The sequence below is a fragment of the Podarcis muralis genome, chromosome 8 (assembly GCF_964188315.1).
Source record: "Podarcis muralis chromosome 8, rPodMur119.hap1.1, whole genome shotgun sequence".
NCBI lineage: Eukaryota > Metazoa > Chordata > Lepidosauria > Squamata > Lacertidae > Podarcis > Podarcis muralis.
In genome coordinates, this window is record NC_135662.1 from 48281092 (window position 1) to 48299136 (window position 18045).

An 18045-nucleotide genomic window follows, 5' to 3' on the forward strand; every position below is an offset into this window, starting at 1 on the left:
CTACCTGATACAGTTTTCCTAATTAAAATTAAAACAGGTCTTTTTTCTTTTATCACAGCATGGTTGATGCTAATCTTTAGCATATCCTTTTCTTTGGTGCTTTTACTCTTGTTGCCATTGTTTCAAGATTTGTAGCATTTTAATATGCTACTGAATGACATTTTGTGGAACGACTGGATTGTATCAAACTCTGCCGTTCCACTTGTGCAACAGGCTTCTGCTGGTAGAATGGAAGTTCTGCTTCTCCCCCCTTTCACATCCTCAACATTTGCTCTCTAGGGTTGTGAGATGTGGAAGTGGGGTGGAAGGAGGAAGGGGAAGTTGCGTTGCATAAGTGGAACCACACTTACGCCAGTGTTAGGTGCAGCCCACTGCCATTTAATTACATGCAAAGCAAAAATACAAGTAAAAGTAAATGGAAAAGTTAGTTACTGATAGATTATCACACGTGATTGTGACCATGCACATAGGTGTTAGGCAAACGGTTGATGTCCACAGTCTAATGTAGAGCTAAATGAATTTAAGCCAATGTACACCCTTAGTCTTTGGTAGATTGTGCCATGTATAACAGAAGCTAGAGCTATGAGGAAGTCCAGAACAAGTTTGGACCTGGTGTGCCTTTATGCAACCTTAATTTCTGATGATAATAATAATAATAAATTTTATTTATATCCCGCCCTCCCCAGCCTTAGCCGGGCTCAGGGCGGCTAACAACAATAAAACAGTACAAAAGTACAGCATAAACAACACTCTAAAATCATTCATTCTAAATTAATTAATTCAAGCCACTGGCAGCCATTGGGCCAGAGCTCCGCGAAGATTGCCGAAGGAGGGAGTCAGGCTGTGCCCTTGCCAAAGGCCTGGTGGAACAGCTCTGTCTTGCAGGCCCTGCGGAAAGATGTCAAGTCCCGCAGGGCCCTGGTCTCTTGTGACAGAGTGTTCCACCAGATTGGAGCCACAGCCGAAAAAGCCCTGGCTCTCGTTGAGGCCAGCCTAACTTCTCTGTGGCCTGGGACCTTCAAGATGTTTTTATTTGAAGACCGTAAGTTTCTCTGTGGGGCATACCAGGAGAGGCGGTCCCGTAGGTACATCAGCTTTACATCAGCTTCTTGCATATAGGATTGCTCCCTAAAACTGTATATCATGCAATTGCTCTAAAACACATTTCCTATATACCTATAAAACACCTGGCTTAAAAATAGTTTTCTTGACAACTTTGTACAGTTCTTGTCTAGTAGCTAGTATAAATATCTGCTGTGGTTTTGTTCAAAATATCAATTAAATTTCAGTCTAACCTTTATAAACATCGAAACGTTTTATCAAAGGCTTAGTAACCTAATATAATTTCCTCAGTAGGAACAATAAGCTAGCACCTTTATATTTTGTCATATCCTGGATTCTTGTAAGAAAGTAATATTAGAAATGTAAAACAGCCTTATTATATTAGGCACAATTAGAGTCAGATATTTTAGAACACATTTTGGGACTCTTAAGGAAATATTTAAAATGGCTGTCAAACAGATGAATTAATTAGAAAAATACAATGCTAATAGCATGTTTCCCTCCTCTCTTTATTCTCAACAGCCAGCACACCCCATTTCCTGCGTGTCCAGAGTGTAGAAGTCAATGCTGGCCAGTTTGCTACTTTCCAATGCACTGCCAATGGCAAGACCATTCCAGGAAATAGGCTTTGGCTACAGGTGAGCATTTCCCTCTTTTGTTTTCTGCAGTACAATGGCATGTGTAACATACATCATATTTAAGATATGTTCAAAACAACACGTTTAAAATACACTGATGCTGGCATCGAAAGAAAGACCATATACACTTGGGAGAAAGCTTCATGGGTAGTGAGAACGGCTGCAGTGTTAAGAAGTGAAACCTAAGCTCCAAATGTGGTTCTCTTGCTCATGTGCATGCCTATGAATAAAAAGAACAGAAAAAACTATTATTATTAATAACGAACCTTGAATGTTCGCTTGCAGCATTGCTAATTGATCTTTTCAACATGTTATGTTTGGGGCTGCCTTTGAAAAGTGTTTGGAAGTTTCAGCTGGTCTGGAATGCTGACTGGGACCGGCCACAGGGATCATGTTCCTCCATTGATCCAGCAACTGCACTGGTTACCAGTCCCTTTCCAGGCACAATTCAAGGTGCGGACAGTGACCTATAAAGCCCTATATGGCTTGAGCCCAGGCTGCTTGCAACATAATATCTTCCTATATGAACATGCCCAGGTACAATGATCCTCAGGTGAGCACCTTCCCTCTGCCCCATCAATATCAGAAACACAGTTGAGGGTGTCCACAGAGGGAGCCTTTTCTGCGGCAAGCAGGCCTTTGGAAACAAAGGTGCAGGCGATGCAGAGCACAGGGTGCTGTAAATGAAAACAGTAATTTAATTGCTAGTTCTAAATGTGTTTTGGTGTATTTCAACTATTATTTTTAACCATATCGTTTTTATTACTTTGGGGCTTACTGTGTGAGTAAGAGATGTGAGCAGCAAACACTCCCACCCAATGCCCTTACCAGGTTGCAGACACATTGCTCATCTGGTGGTTGGAGAATACTGATGGTGTTGAGCTTAGATGGCCACAGATCAGTGCTGTCATTTGTCTCATTTGTCGCAGTGCAAATGCATGGTGGGCTTGGATGGTGCAGCCCCATTGTATTGTGGTGTGTGTGTGTGTGTGTGTGTGTGTGTGTGTGTGACTGAGGAACAAAAAGTGGAAGTACAAGGCTAGAAGGAAGCTGTAAAGAGAATATCACATTGTAATGTATACTCTTGTCCATTGGTATTAATACTATATTGTACTCCCCTTCCCCAAATTACTGGATAAGTCAGTATGTCAGTGAAATGCTTAAAAAGCAATGTGGAAATTCACTGTTAGTGGAGGAAAGTTCTCCTAGCAAATTACCTTTCCTCACTTTGTTGTGAAACATACGTTGTTTTTGGCGTTTGGAATAATTTGTCCCTTCCTCTTTTCACTTGCATTTGGAAAAATGCACCTGTTCCTTAAGGATGTAATGCAGTTCATCCACAATAAAGCATAGCAATGGTGCTACGTATTTATTCCCTGACCCTCTAAAGAATAGATGGGGAACCTGTGGTATCTGTGCCTGTACAAATCCCATCATCCCTGACCATCAGCCATGGAAACCAACAACATGTGGAGGACCACAGGTTTGCCATCTCTCCTACTCCTTTTTCAGATTTTAAAGTAATTTCCCATGATAGAGGTCTGCCATAATGGGTAATAATCTGACTTTGTCTCCATCCAGAAACATAACATTAACTCATACGGAAATGCCTAAAGAGGAGACCAGCTTATTTAATTTTAGAAATTCATAGTGCTTAGATCACCCAGTGGTTGGGAAAGGAAGGGGGGGGACCCAAACCAAGAATAGCTACATGGTAAGTCATCCTAGGTAATGACTTTAATCTGCTCCTGTACCTTTTCAGATGAACAATGAATCATGAGATTTGATTATAGCACATCAGGTAATGTGAAGACAAATTGTCACTAACTGCATCCATTTAACCTTAGGTTAAAGTCAAATGAAGGAAATCATGAGCATAATGCAGCTGAATGCAATATCTGTTCTTTTTCTCTTATTGTCACCATCGTTTAAGTTTAAAAGGTCATTGGCTAGATAGTATGCACCAGGAATGAAACATTCTCATTAGCAGAAGCTTCAGTGTAGGTATAATACAAAAATAAATTCAGTGATGCCCCAGAAGTGATGTTTACAATTAACAGATGCTGCCCATCTGTTTTTGTTTATTGCATTTGTGGGCAGCATAGGTTGTATCCATTTAAATTGGAAAACTAAACAAATATGATTCTAATGCAGGCTGCCTTAGAATTTATGTATCCTGTAATATAGTTCACACACATTAATGAGAGAGAGAGCATTTAGCAAATCACCCAAGTACAATCACCATCTTTTTTAAAATGTAAGAACTGCCACTACAGTGGCATCTAACAAAACCATCACATTATGCAAGGATTTCTGCCTGCTCTCTGTGCAAACTATTCCAAAATGTTGGGAGAAAACCCAGAAATGATTTGTGCAGGAAGAGAAAGTCCCGTTGTTCAGGCAGAAGACTTTGCACTAGTAGGAGTTTTTCACTGGATACAACATTCTGGGCTTTACTGGATGTTTCATGGGGAACCTTATAATAGAGTGCTGAAACAATTCAGTTGTACTGCCCCCAAAGATGTAGACCCATAACACTTTCCCTCTCATATTTATTTTTCTGCTGGTTTTCAATCCCCGTACACTGTGTTTGCCGATTTCCAGTGCTTCATATATGCTAGAGTTCAGTTATGATAGTATTATGGATCATGTGAAATGATACTAAAGAAGATTGCCTCAGAGAATGTGTCAAATTATTTATGCTGTATGACCATAGACTGCTCAGTCCTAAGATTGAGGAGCATAACTGGGCAAAAGCTTCAACTTCAGCATTTATTATTTCTCCCTTGGTTTCTTATTTATTTATTTAGAATTTAGAAAATGGTCAGTCCGGTTTTATGGTAATCCCTCGTGTTATCTCGGGATTTGGTTCCAAGGGTTACGTGTTTATGCAAAAATTGTGCATAGTCAAACGCTTGGAGCTGTCCCATAGGTGGTGAGTGAGGGAGAGACAGAGAGCATCGCCAGCACTCCCAGAGTTGGTGTGTGTTGAGGAGCCTTGTCCATAAAGTCAGGCTGGGAGTTTAAAAGCTCTTTTTGCCTTTTGTCCACTTAAGTTAAGTGGTGCAGAGAGAATTTTTAAGCTCTGGGCCTTGCTTCCTAGACAAGGCCAGTTTACCATACCACCTCTGGAAAGCAAGGGATGTTTGTGTGAGATCTCATGAGAGCACCCTAAAGCCTCCCAGAACCGCCGCAATGAGCAGAGTATTGCCCAGCAAGGAAGGTGGAGAGCTTCAAAGCTCTTTTCAAATTGGTTAACCCCAAGTGTACCCAGCACAAAAAGAGTTTCTAAGCTCTCTGCCTTGCTTACAACTTGACCCTCACAATTTAAGCCAGCCCACCTTCAACTGCCTATGGTTGAAATCATGAAAGTCAAATGCATGTAAGATGAGGGAAATTCAAAAACAAACAAACCTGACTTTGTTCCTTTTTCAGTGGGCTGTGAGGCCTGGAAGACCACCTCCCTGCCTCGCAGGCCTTTTCCTACCTGGCATGGGAGGGTGGGGCCATTACTGACTCCAGCTACAAAAGCCGAGGCTGCTGTATACAGAATTTTGGACTGGGGTATTGTTCAGAGGTTTTTGTTGGGAAGGGATTGCTGTTACTCTTGTTGCTGTTGTGTGTGTGTGTGTGTGTGTGTGTGTGTGTGTGTGTGATTTTTAAAATATGTTGTAAGTATGGTTTGAACTTTGAAAGCCCAGCATACAAATAAAATGGATGATTGATTGAAGTCAGGTATAGGCAAACTTGGCCCTCCAGATGTTTTGGGACCACAGCTCCCATCATCCCTAGCTAACAGGACCAGTGGTCAGGGATGATGGGAATTGTAGTCTCAAAACATCTGGAGGGCCGAGTTTGCCTATGCCTGATTGAAGTGATTGAAGATCCTCTGGGCATCTTAAGATACAGCAGATCTCGGTCTGAACTGGGAGATTCCCAGCTCACCCAGACTCAGTCAATGTTTAGTCCCCAACTCTGGCACAGCCAACATGCTCATCATGGCTCAACTGAGGCTCACTTAGCTGAGCAGAAACTGACTGAGCCAAGTCCAGCATAAGTACTTCAAAATGGAGCATTCCAGGAGTGGAACCAGAGAGGGGGGAGACTTTGGCTAGATACTGAGTCAATTCAGCTCAGTCATGTGACCTGGCAACCAAGCATCAACACTATTTAAAAGGCTTGTTTTCCCTATGCCAGGCTTAGGCAGAGTATGATCAGCAATTGCTGAATGGGTTTTGGATCGGGAGTAACTTTATGCTGGTTTACTTACACAGCCTTCCTTTACCACTAGCATTTTGTGTATAGGATTGCTTTCTTAGCCAAGCAATCCTTGTACAAGGAGGACAAGGATTCATTAGATCTGATAATGAAGGGAACAATTAATTTGTACTGTGTGCGCTTTTACTTCATGGATTTACATACTAAAGAGTTCAACACTCCAATATTGCTAGGTAGGTGAGATTATTATTACTATTATTATTATTATTATTATTATTATTATTATTACAATACTATTTAAAGTTAGTGTTGCCACTTTTACTACGTCTGCTGATAAAAGTTACTGAACCATCTTTCCATGGCTTGTCAGCCTGTCTGAGCTTTTCTTTCTTGCTACTACTTTGAAACTGTCTAGTGGCTATGTGGCTTTACTATTTATTTCATATTGCAGCCTCCACTTGCTTTAATACACTGCTGTTTATTTAGTGTACGTGACCATGAGAAGTGAAAAGGCTCCACTTAGTAAAGAAATGAAGAGCAAAATCAGTTATAAAAGAATGTGACGATTAGTGAACACCATTAATCTGGCATCATATTCATGCTTAAAAATTTACACAGAAAAAAGAAGGCTGTCAAAAACACAAAAGTGTTTTGTTACTGCAGAGGTTGCATAACATAAAGCAAGATTGATGATTAAAAGAACTGCATGGACTCCATATCTGAGGGAAGTGAATAAGAAATAAGTGTTTTAATAGTTTTGCATTTTCATGCATTTCACATTCATAATAAAAACTCTATGGCAATTTCCCCAAGTATTTAAAGGGTTTATATCATTATAGCACATTTTACTTCTGTGTTTTAATCTTGCACTGAAGTAATTCATTTATCTTGCATTATATTAACATGTAAATGAGATATCCAGACCAATAGCAAACTTCGTCTACCATGTGGACAACTGTGAATGTTATTTGGAGAATTGGACTTCCTAGCTTTAAGTTTCTATCAATGTGTAAATCCTGAATGTAGGTTTTCCAACACTCCCAATATGTTGGAGCCCAAAGTAAGCAGAGGCTGTTTTACTGAGAATGTATAAAATATTACAAGCAGAAGATTAGCTGGAAAGCAGTGCCAAAACCTAATACAGCCCAGTTATCAGAAGAAACTTCACACCTCAGCCTGATTAAGCCAACCCTCAGAGAAATTGAAATACAAGCAACCAAATTTCACACAAATATCCTTAAAACTTGGAAAAGCACCCTATTAATTATTTAATTGATTGATAAAATGAAAGCCTGCACTACCCCCTTTTAGAAGTTAATGGCTTAACAATAATATGATATTCAACTGCAGCCTTATACCCAGTTTCCTGGGATCAAGCTCCAACTGAACTTAATGGGGCTTACTTTTGAGTAGTTATGTACAGTACGTATAGAATTGTGCTGTAAGTTAGTGAAGCTACACTTTAGATAGACCCCCAAAGAACTACATATCAGTCAGTGGGTGATATCCCATGTTTCCTCTCTGCTGATGGAAGGCATCCATCAACAGAGCAGAAGGGAGAGGCAATTTTGGGAAATTCACTCCCCTTTCACTCCCACAAAATCTCCCTAGAGCATAACCTAATCCTACAGAGCAGATTTTGGGGGGGTGCAGAGGGAGAGGGAATTTCTGAAAATTGTGCCACCTTCCTTATTTCTTATCCATATTTCTCTTATTTAGCCTCCTTTGAAACTAGCTACTTGTCCTTTAATGCATCAATCATTTCCCATCCTCTCTTTATCTCCTTTTCAGTAATTTTTACCATGTTGGTAATTTCATGCAGACTTATTCAAACCTCATTCATGGTTTTGACTTTGAGTATATAAGTGCTGTTGGAGTCAACAGACAGTGTTGGTCAAGGGCATATCTGATCTCTATAATGAGATACAATTTAGAAATGTAATTAGTGCTTCACAAGTTATAAAATGCCATATAAGATATTACAGTTAAAACCTATGGAGACTAAAAGACAGTGATGCAATTTCTAGTTCTGTTGAAATGAAGTTTTGAGTTGCTTTTAAAAATAAAACTTTACCAAAGTGAAGCAGAACTACCACATCAAGGAAGAACTACATAGATGGTAAAAGCTTTCCAATGCCTTCTGTTCTTTTTATTCTTCTTTTGCCAGGAATATTATTTTACTTTTTGTCAGTAGGAATTGTTGGAGACTCAAGGGGACCGTGTTTCAATTGTTCTGTAGAATACTTCAAATTATTCTCTAATGAACAAAGTATTTCATGGAAAAGGCATTTCTCTCTTAACTTTCCAAGTGACACCCCCCCCCCCCCTTTGGAGCTGTATTACAGCATTTTCTGAAAAGGTGCTTATCCTTTTCTTGCCACTTTAATGGACAGGCAAAATAAAATAGTTTTTGGAATCAAAATTGAGAAAATCTTCCAATACATCTGTTGTTTATCTGCTGTTAAAGGTTCATTGGCTAAACCAAACCTCTTTTGTGGATAAACAGATTTAAAAGCAGAATATTTTGTCAGCATCCAAAACATTTAACAAAACAAGCTGTGTTTTGTGATAAAAGGAACAGGTTGTTGTTAGCAAATCATTCAGAAAAGCAGGTGCATCATAGTGCAAAAGATGATGCTCCATAATGAGTAGTCATTTTGGGTATTCCTACACCATTTTTTCCTGATTAAGGGCAGTGTCCAACAAAGTACTTCTGTTAGTGCGGGGATTTTCATTTGCACAACATAATTTCCCCTTCCTCTTCATGAATGCCACAGTTCACCTCAAATCTGCTCTGGGGGGTTGGAGGGCAATCCAGAACTGATAAAGAGAGATGAAGTTATATTGCGCCATAGTTTTAAAAAATGGGTACATGAACTATCAGCTCTGTAGCTATTCTGGTTTTTTAAGCCCAATATGTACACATATGTTTTGAATTCGATGGGAGAGAGCTTTAGCTGTGATTTCTGAATTGCAGGGAGTCAAACTAGATTACTCTTTCGGTCCCTTCTGAGTCTCCGATTTCCCAAACATACAGAATGTACATTACATGGGAAGGATACAGAGAGCTACATAAGTACTATATCATTAATGTGGCAATATCACACTTTTGTGTAAGTTTTGTTCAAAGGGTTGGATGCAACTGTGCCCAAGTTGTATACCTGCCGAAATCTTCGAAGTGGGTGGAATTGAACTTACACAACAACTTCACAAGCTCATTGAAAATATCTGGGAAAGAGAAGAAATCCCAGCAGACTTTAGGGATGCCAAAATTATCAATCTCTTTAAAAAAGGTGACAGAACTTATTGTGGAAGCTATCGAGGCATCACTCTATTAGCTGCGACCGGCAAAATTCCTGCAAGGATCAGTCTTAGCAAACAGTCTCGTAACAATATCCAAGGTGACCATTCCTGAATCCCAAAATGGTTTTCAGCCTTCTAGGGGGACAGTGGACATGATTTTCACCACTTGACAGCTTCAAGAAAAATGCAGAGAGCAAAACCAACCCCTGTATATGGCGTTTATTGACCTGACTAAGGCTTTCAACACTGTAAATCGTAATGCCCTGTGGACTGTCCTTCTGAAAATTGGCTACCCAGATAACATCATTTGGTTCCTCCATGATAATATGACAGCAACAATCGCAGATAACAATGGCTCTCAAAGTAAACCATTCACAGTGGGATCAGGCGTTAAACAGGGTTGTGTTATTGCCCCAACTCTATTCATTATTTTCATTGCCATGATCCTACACTTTGTTGAAGGGAAACTTCCCACCGGAGTAGAAATCATATATCGAACAGATGGAAAGCTCTTCAATCTGAGCAGGCTGAAAGCAAAGAGTAAGATTACTGTAACTTCCATCATAGAGCTTCAGTATGCTGATGACAACGTAGTGTGCACACGCTCAGAGCATGACCTCCAAATCATCCTAAATATCTTTGCAGAAGCTTACGAAAAGCTTGGCAGCCTATCACTCAACATCCAAAAACCAAAGTGCTGTACCAACAACTACAAAATAACCCCTGTGCAGCACCACAAATCCAACTCATTGGTGTGACATTGGAAAATGTCTATCACTTCTACTGCCTAGGCAGTTATCTTTCCACAAGGGCCAACATTGATGCCGAAATCCAGCATCGCCTAAGCTCTGCGAGTGCCGCTTTCTCCCAATTGAAGTGCAGACATTCACAGGGAAACCAAAATGCTTGTTTACAAAGCTATTGTACTACCAACTATACTATATGCTTGTGAAACATGAACCGCTTATAAACGCCATCTCTAACTCCTCAAAAGATTCCATCAACGGTGTCTCTGAAAAATTTTACACATCACTTGGGAAGACAGGCGAACTAATATCAGTGTACTGGAAGAAGCAAAGATCACCAGTGTTGAAGCTATGATTCTTCAACATCAACTTTGTTGGACTGGTCATGTTGTGCGGATGCCTGATGGTCGTCTTCCAAAGCAACTACTCTATTCCGAACTTAAAAATGGAAAGCGTAATGCTGATGGTCAACAAAAGAGGTTTAAAAACTGTCTCAAGGCAAATCTAAAAAAAAGTTGTATAAACACTGACAACTGGGAAACACTGGCCTGTGAGCACTCCAGTTGGAGAACAGCCTTTACCAAAGGTGTCATAGGCTTTGAAGACACTCAAACTCAGGATGCAAGGGGAAAATGTGCTAAGAGGAAGGCACGCTTGGCAAATCCACACCGTGATCAACTCCCCACTGTGGAAGGACGTGTGGATCCAGAATTGGCCTCCGCAGTCACACTTACGGACTCATTTTTAAAACCGTGTTTATGGAAGAAATCTTACTTGGCTGCGAGTGATTGCCAAAGAGAGAAGAGCTCAAGTTGTATTTATTGACTGCAAATTAAAGCGCCCACATTCAGTGTGATCTGTTTCTTAAATGGGTATTGAAATTGCATCGGATTAAACACATGTCTGATCTAAGAAATAAGAAGTGTAGATATTACATACTGTGCAGTTTTATATCCTGTATCCCAAATAACCTACATAAATGTGCACTGCGCTGCACAGCTAGTAACTTGGTGAAGTTGTTCTTGGTGGGCAGGATGTAATCTGCAGACTGTGTTGCCTACATGTGCAGTTAGTTTTCAGATATTTCATGAAGCAGCACATTGACTATTGAAATAAAGAAAATGGTAAGAAAGTGTTTAAGTATAATAAAATCATTAGTCCAACCTTTTATTTTCAAAGGCGGTCAAAGAATTAATAAAACAGTTATGCAACAACTTATCTTAGAACTGGAGAAGAATCCCTTGTCACAAATTAGGCTTAAAATAGAAGAAATTGAGAACTGCAGCTAATGCGGAATGCAATCAACATCCCATTTAAATCAGTGGGAAAACTCCCATTGGATTTAATAGCTTTGAATTGCACTCTTACGCTAATTGGATAAGCAGCTAGAAAAAATATGTAATAAATCAGTAACTAGGATTCACTACAATAGGGATATTTCCAAAGGTACTTAATTTGGTGTAATTTATGATCTAATAATCCACAATGACGACAGCTGCAAGCTGCAGTTATGCAGATTAAGGGCAGAAATGCAAAATAGGTTTAAGAGAGTCACTCTGCCTATTTTCACCAAACACAGAGAACTGGAAAGAAGCCTGAATAACAACATTCTACAAATGCTTCTGAGTATGTCCATTCATAACAAACTAGTATTGTTTTGATATTTCACCATTGAACTAAAATTATTCCAGTTGGGACAAAGTAACTTTAGAAATAATTTTTTACAAAGGTAGCCTTTTTGGTTAGTGGAAATGCTAATATATGTGTATATAATAAGCATACACACACACACACACACACACACACACACACACACACACACTTTATTATTCTCAAATCTAAGGGAGAGAATTGTCTTGGTTATAAAAAGTAACTCTGGAAAGTAATCATAAAAATCGAATCATGAATTCTGTAAAGCAATTAGGTAAGGATATTAACACCACTGGATATACTATTGTTGATTTAGACTGCGTGAATTTCAAACAAAGTTACTACTTGCAGTTCTTGAATAATTAGTGATCTCTATGGTATGGATGCAATACCCTTACTAGTAATATTATAAATGTTTGCTCAGATGACCAACTCAAGCTCTTTAGAGGCCAAAGCCACAACACTACAACAATCTGGTACAGGTTGTTCTGAGTTCACCACCAGCCTGTCATTGCTAGCTACTCATTTGCCAAACAAATTTAGAAAGGGAAAACCAGTAGGAAGGGCTGCCTGGTGACGCTTCATTTTCAAGGCCAGGTTGCTCCTGAATAAGTGGCAAGAGCTGTAGATACATGCAAACTGTACTTCCTTGCAGCCCAATTAATTGAACCAAAATGCTTTGAAATTACAGTAGTGTTCCATTCTTAGCTGGAAAATATATTCCTTAGTAGGCTTAGATGCATCCAGGTAATATGGAAATGGTCCACAAGACTTATACTATTGCTTGCCAGATAGTCCTCACAGCTGTTGATTCTTATCTACACACACCCTTGTTCAGGAAGGAGAACCACGGAGGGCTAGTGGGGAGCTCATCCAGGTGTACCAGCATTCCAGATTTTCTCAAAGAACTCTCAGTAAAAAGCTCAGAAGATAATGAGCAGATCAAGAGGAAAGCTAAGTAGAGTTCACTCATCACTAATCTAAACGTACTGGAGCTGTTTAAATCACACCAGGGAATAAAACGAATGCTCCAAGGATACTGTTTAATATATATTGATAAAAAGGAAATATTATTTTCCCTTCAGTGAGTTTGAGATAACCTTCAGCTGTGGGTGATTACTTTTTTGGTGGCCACCTTTCCTAATGTACCTCTATGGTACCAACATGATTTATCAGGCACAGTAAATCACATGGACTGACTTTTCTTCTTTCATGCTTCTGTGAGCACTAAAATTATTACTAGTGTTTCTCCATTTAAGTTAGCATATTACAGGAGCATATCAGTTAAAACTGTGGTGTAAAGAGTTCTCGCTACCCCTGTTCTCTTCACACTCCAGCAGCTGTCACAATTGCATTCAAGGCCAGGGTGCATATGGTTGAGGTGCTAGCTGCAATTACTGAGAAGTAAACTGAAAATCATGTTAAGAATATCCTTTTTGCAGGACTGTAGATATCAGCTGTGCATTCTCAGGTGTCTGTGGAAATGTATATATGAGAATGCATCTTGTATGTTATGAGTATAGAAGCAACTATATATTTCTATAACATATATGTGTGCGTTCTCAAATATACAAACAAGATGCACAACATCCTAAAATAACAGAAATTTGAAGTAATGTTAAGCTCTGGAAAACTCTTTAAGTTAAGGCATTGAAAGTACATGTATAATGCCATTTCTTACAGTAGAATTTAAAGTGTAGTACTATAGTTGTGTGTGTTGCAAACGCACACACACACATTGAATTCCACACAATAGAATTGTGGTCTCCGAATCGTTTTTTTCATGACTGTAGGTTCGTGCTTTGCAAAAAGAAATGGATGCAAATTTCAGAAGCTGGCTTTGCGGTTTGCCCACCACACATCACGGTACAAGATCTTTTTGATTGATTGATTGATTGATTGATTGATTGATTGATGTTGTTGTTGAAAATTGTCTTGTGCAAGCACATTTTAAGCATGCATCCCATTTTTTAAAGAACTTATTCCTTTTCTGGTTGCCAGTGATAACTATCCAGTGCTACCCCCATTTATTGTGAAAAGGGACACATAAGCTAAATTTATATGCTATGCAGTGCATGTTGCTTTAATGGTGTGTGTGTGTGTGTGTGTGTGTGTGTGTGTGTGTGTGTGTGTGTGTGTTGCAGACCTTGGACTTCCTATGGTGTGGCTTTTTGTTATAATCAGATCCGCAGGCATTTCCACTTCTAAAGGTACATATTAAAGTATTCACAGTGACCCTTTCAAAATCACTTCCATTCACTGATCAACAAGTTGAACGATAATTTGCTATATATAAAACGCACAAAATGTTATTTTAAAAAATCTACATTGAAGTCATGCCAATTTCACTGCATCAATTTTGCCTGAGCAAAATGGAACCTGAGTTCCATTCAACGGCCGCATATGTTTCTTTAACATAGCTAATGAAGATGAGTCTTCAAAGTCTCTGTCATCCATGATCTTCTGCTATGAAATATGAAGTCCATTGTGTTCTAAATATGAGTGGACTGTGAATATGTGATCATTGTTCTGTTTTTCTTCTCCTTTTTCTAAATATTCTTTATGTTTTACTGTTGACAACTCAAGTAACGTAGGTTCTCTGGATTTTAGAAATGCTGGTCTGACTGGAGCAAACATCAGAAACACTCATTTGTTGGTGGTCAGTTCTGTCGGATAGTGCTGCTGGTGCTGTCGTGTAGAAATATGAATATATGAGTTCACATAAATGTTGGGACATTGTGCTCTTTGGATCATGGTCATATGCTGCAGTTGTCAGGATTCATCTATGTAACTTGGTTGTACAAAAATGTTTTTTCTTCCTCAGACTGTAGGGTTTATAGCTTACGGCCTCAACCAGGAGAGCATTCCACAGGTGTTGTGGGGTGGGGGGTAGGGCTATAACTGAAAATATCCTATCCAGTGTTGCCACCCTCCGAACCTCTCCTAGCTTTGTAAGGTTGCATAGGTTAAAAGCAGAAATTGCAACTAGAAATGTATAGGCAGCGAGTGCCATTGTGCTAATACTGGTGAGAAAAAGTAAAAACACAAATAAACATATAACAAAATATTCAGCTCTGATAGCTCCCAGGTAATCATTGGCATGATTGCAACCTTTTTAGTCTTGAACTTTGCAAACTATGTCTTTTAAAGTTATTTTACTCCTGTTTATTCCAACCGTTTCTTAAATAAGGGCATGCCATAAAACCGCTTGTAAAAGTTAAATGACTTCATTATTGCTGTACTTATTAAAGAAATTAAAATCTGTTATTTACTGTTTAATATCCAGATACTTTGGCATAATGCTCTGTTTAACCTTGACTTTTGCCTCATGAATTATGTACAAGAGTCAGTTTAATGTTGACATTATTTGGAGCTTGCGAAAAACCTATAAATAGCATTTTAAGGTTACTTTCAACAAGTTGACATCTGAACACCGTAATTAACAAACTGAGTTCAGTCATTTCCTTAATAGGTTCTATGTTTTGCTTTCTGGCATAGGAATCAGGGCTTGCTCTTTCCACTTCATAAAGGCAGGCAGGTTAGATTTCATGCAAAGTTTTTGTAATTTCATTTGTGTTTGAGGACAAAAGTAGAAATACTGAAAAGCATTTAAAGTCACATAATTCCAAATATATTGAAGCCAAGAGTATACGTACGCTATGGGAAGGATTTATAGACATCCATATTTGATTGGGGTACACCTGGCAGGCCACACCTAGATTTTGAAACTGTGCATGGTTCATGCTGCTACCACCAAATAGGTCCATTCGGTGCTATTTTTTCTAGAAAAAGAGGTTCTGGAACTCACAATGAACGCCTCCTATGCTCTCTTATAATGGCAATGGTGCCCACCTGAGACATGCCGGAACTGTGTTCTGTCGAGTTCTGGCTGGGGAAAAAAGCCCTGGTTCCATTATATGGTTTGTGTGTTTTGAAAGAATGCATGAAATGTTCACATCAAGAGTTGCATTCTGATCTGCAAACAAGTTTGGGTTGGTCTGTTTCTCAAGGTGTGGACCAAATGAATTCCTCCTCCATCTCTACTGCCAAATGAGTTTCACTGGGGTAGAAAAGTATTGGAGAAATTAAATCTCTTTACAATAGTTTTTTCCCCTCTCATCAAAAGTAAACTTTTAATTTGTTTTTCACTAGGGATTGCTTGTACGGGATGCACCTCTGAAGGATATGAAAGTTTTTAATGATCGGCGATTCGTAGCTTCGTTCAGTGTGGTAAATGCTACCAAACGAGATGCAGGCAATTACCGCTGCATGATTCGCACAGAAGGAGGAGTTGGAGTATCAAATTATGCAGAACTGATCGTTAAAGGTATTTCAGAATGGATGCGTGCATGAGAAGAGTACTATCTTAGGTTATAACAGAGCTCCTGTAAATAACATCTACTGCTCCTATAATAATGAAGAGGTGTTGTCAGTGTCACATTCTTCTTTTAAATGGAGGCTAGAGAAACTCAGATATATCCCCTTACACAGTCCTTCCTAGGACAATCTCCAGAGTCTGTTGATCATTTTATTGGAAGGCTCTAATTTTTTAAATTACTAAGCAAGTTGCAAAATGTCTAAACATTTCAACTTCCCTTAGACACTTTATGATTGCCTTTTCTTTTTAACCTCCTCTTTTAACAATCTTATGTATTTTTCATTTTGCAACTTTTTATTTGTGGCCAATGGACCATGAAATTATATTCAACTAACAATGATTTTGTTCCTTAATCTCAACAAGAAGCGAGCCCCTCTGTTCCACTAAAAACACAGAACAAGTCTCACATATTATATTAATCATTATATGCATTATTATATACATAATACTGTATGCCTATTAGATGCATATATAGTCTAGGTTTCCTAAAGTGAGCAGTACATAAACAAATACTTATAACTGTGCACATGACTGTATAAAATATACTTGATATACTTATAAAGTTATGCTGCAAAATAAGGTCTGACCTTTCTTTTTTACACATATTGGAGGGGGTATATAGTTAGTATAATTCAGCACATAATTTGGCTTTTTAAAAAAAAATAAGATACAAGCAGAAAGGGAATACTGCTGTGCAAAAAGCTCTTCAATGAACATTTCTGGCACATTTGTAGGGGAAGCGGGAGGGGACTGGATGAAGGGGGCGAGGTGGTATGGAGAAAGTTGTGGTGCCTTTTGTGACAATTTTATGGATGGTGCATCTACACAACTATTTTTTGTTGTTCTGACGCATGATACCAGTCAGAAGATTCTCTTTCTTAAATCCCCACCTCCACTTTTATTTTTATTTAAAGGAGGCAGTCCTTGAGGTATTTTGGTCAAGAGCTTTTAAAAGGATTTATAGGCCAAAACCAGCACTTCGAATTGGGCCTGGAAAGTAATTGGCAGCCAGTGTAGTCAGGCCAAGATTGGTTCAATATTCTCAAATCTTCTTGCTCCAGTGAGCTACCTGTCCACTGTCCAATTCTGCACCAGCTGAAGTTTCCGAACTATCTTCAGAGACAGCCCCATGTATAATGCGTTACATTATTCTAACCAGATTACCAGAGCATAGACAACAGAAGTTAGGCTATCCCTGTCCAGATAGGGGCACAGCTGGGTCTCAAGCAAAAACTGATGGAAAGCACTCCATGCCACTCAGGCCACCTGAACAAAGGTGCATATCCACTCCTTCAGACGCAGCATAACCTCAAGCGCAAGCAACTTCCCATCCTTCCAGTCTGGGGAACCACTCACTAACAGTACCTGAGTCTTATCTGGATTCAGCTTCAGTTTATTTCCTCTCATTGAGTCCATTGCCTTCCTTCTTCCTTGCATAGTTTTCCTGCCACTTTCCCATGGTGGTAATGGTCTTCTGTCCAGGACCATCCCATCCCATAGTGCATCTGAGACATTTAGGACTGATGCTTTGTCCCATTAAGAAATTATTCAGCCTGCCCCTCAAGTGTGCAGAAAGTTCTGAAATGGGGCTGTGAAGGTGATCATCCCTAAAATAAACAAACAATGGAAAGGTTACTCTGCTGATATGAATTCAATTTTCTATATGTTCTTTGGTCGTGAATCTCACTCCCAGTGATTTTCTTGTGAAAATGACTAAAACTTGGATTTTATATATAGTGGAACCCGGTTTTCGAGTGTCTCAGAAACAGAATGATTCAGAACCTGAACGCCGAAAACCCGGAAGTGAATGCTTCCGTTTTCGAACGCACTTTGGAAGCTGAACAGCTTCTGAGGCGCACTTCTCCATTTTCTCAATGGAATTTCCCAGCTGCTTATTGCGCCTTGGTTGTCAAACGTTTCTGGAGTCGAACAGTCTTCCGGAATGGATTACATTCAACAACTGAGGTGCAACTGTATTGCTAAAATGGAAGTTTTTTGATTAAAATTCTTAAGAACATCTCATTCAGAAGCAGACAGCACACGGGGGGGG

General features: G+C 39.3%; 1 protein-coding gene across 15 annotated transcripts in view; it reads left to right on the forward strand.

Moving 5' to 3' along the window:
- The window catches only part of PTPRM (protein tyrosine phosphatase receptor type M), a 409846-nt gene that overhangs the window by 149897 nt on the left and 241904 nt on the right, over positions 1-18045 (forward strand). For all 15 annotated transcript variants that reach the window (XM_028737325.2, XM_028737333.2, XM_077933147.1 and 12 more), the window contains exons 5-6: positions 1585-1700; positions 15770-15944. In XM_028737325.2, the coding sequence (XP_028593158.1) occupies positions 1585-1700; positions 15770-15944 (291 nt within the window). The remainder of the gene's footprint in view (positions 1-1584; positions 1701-15769; positions 15945-18045) is intronic.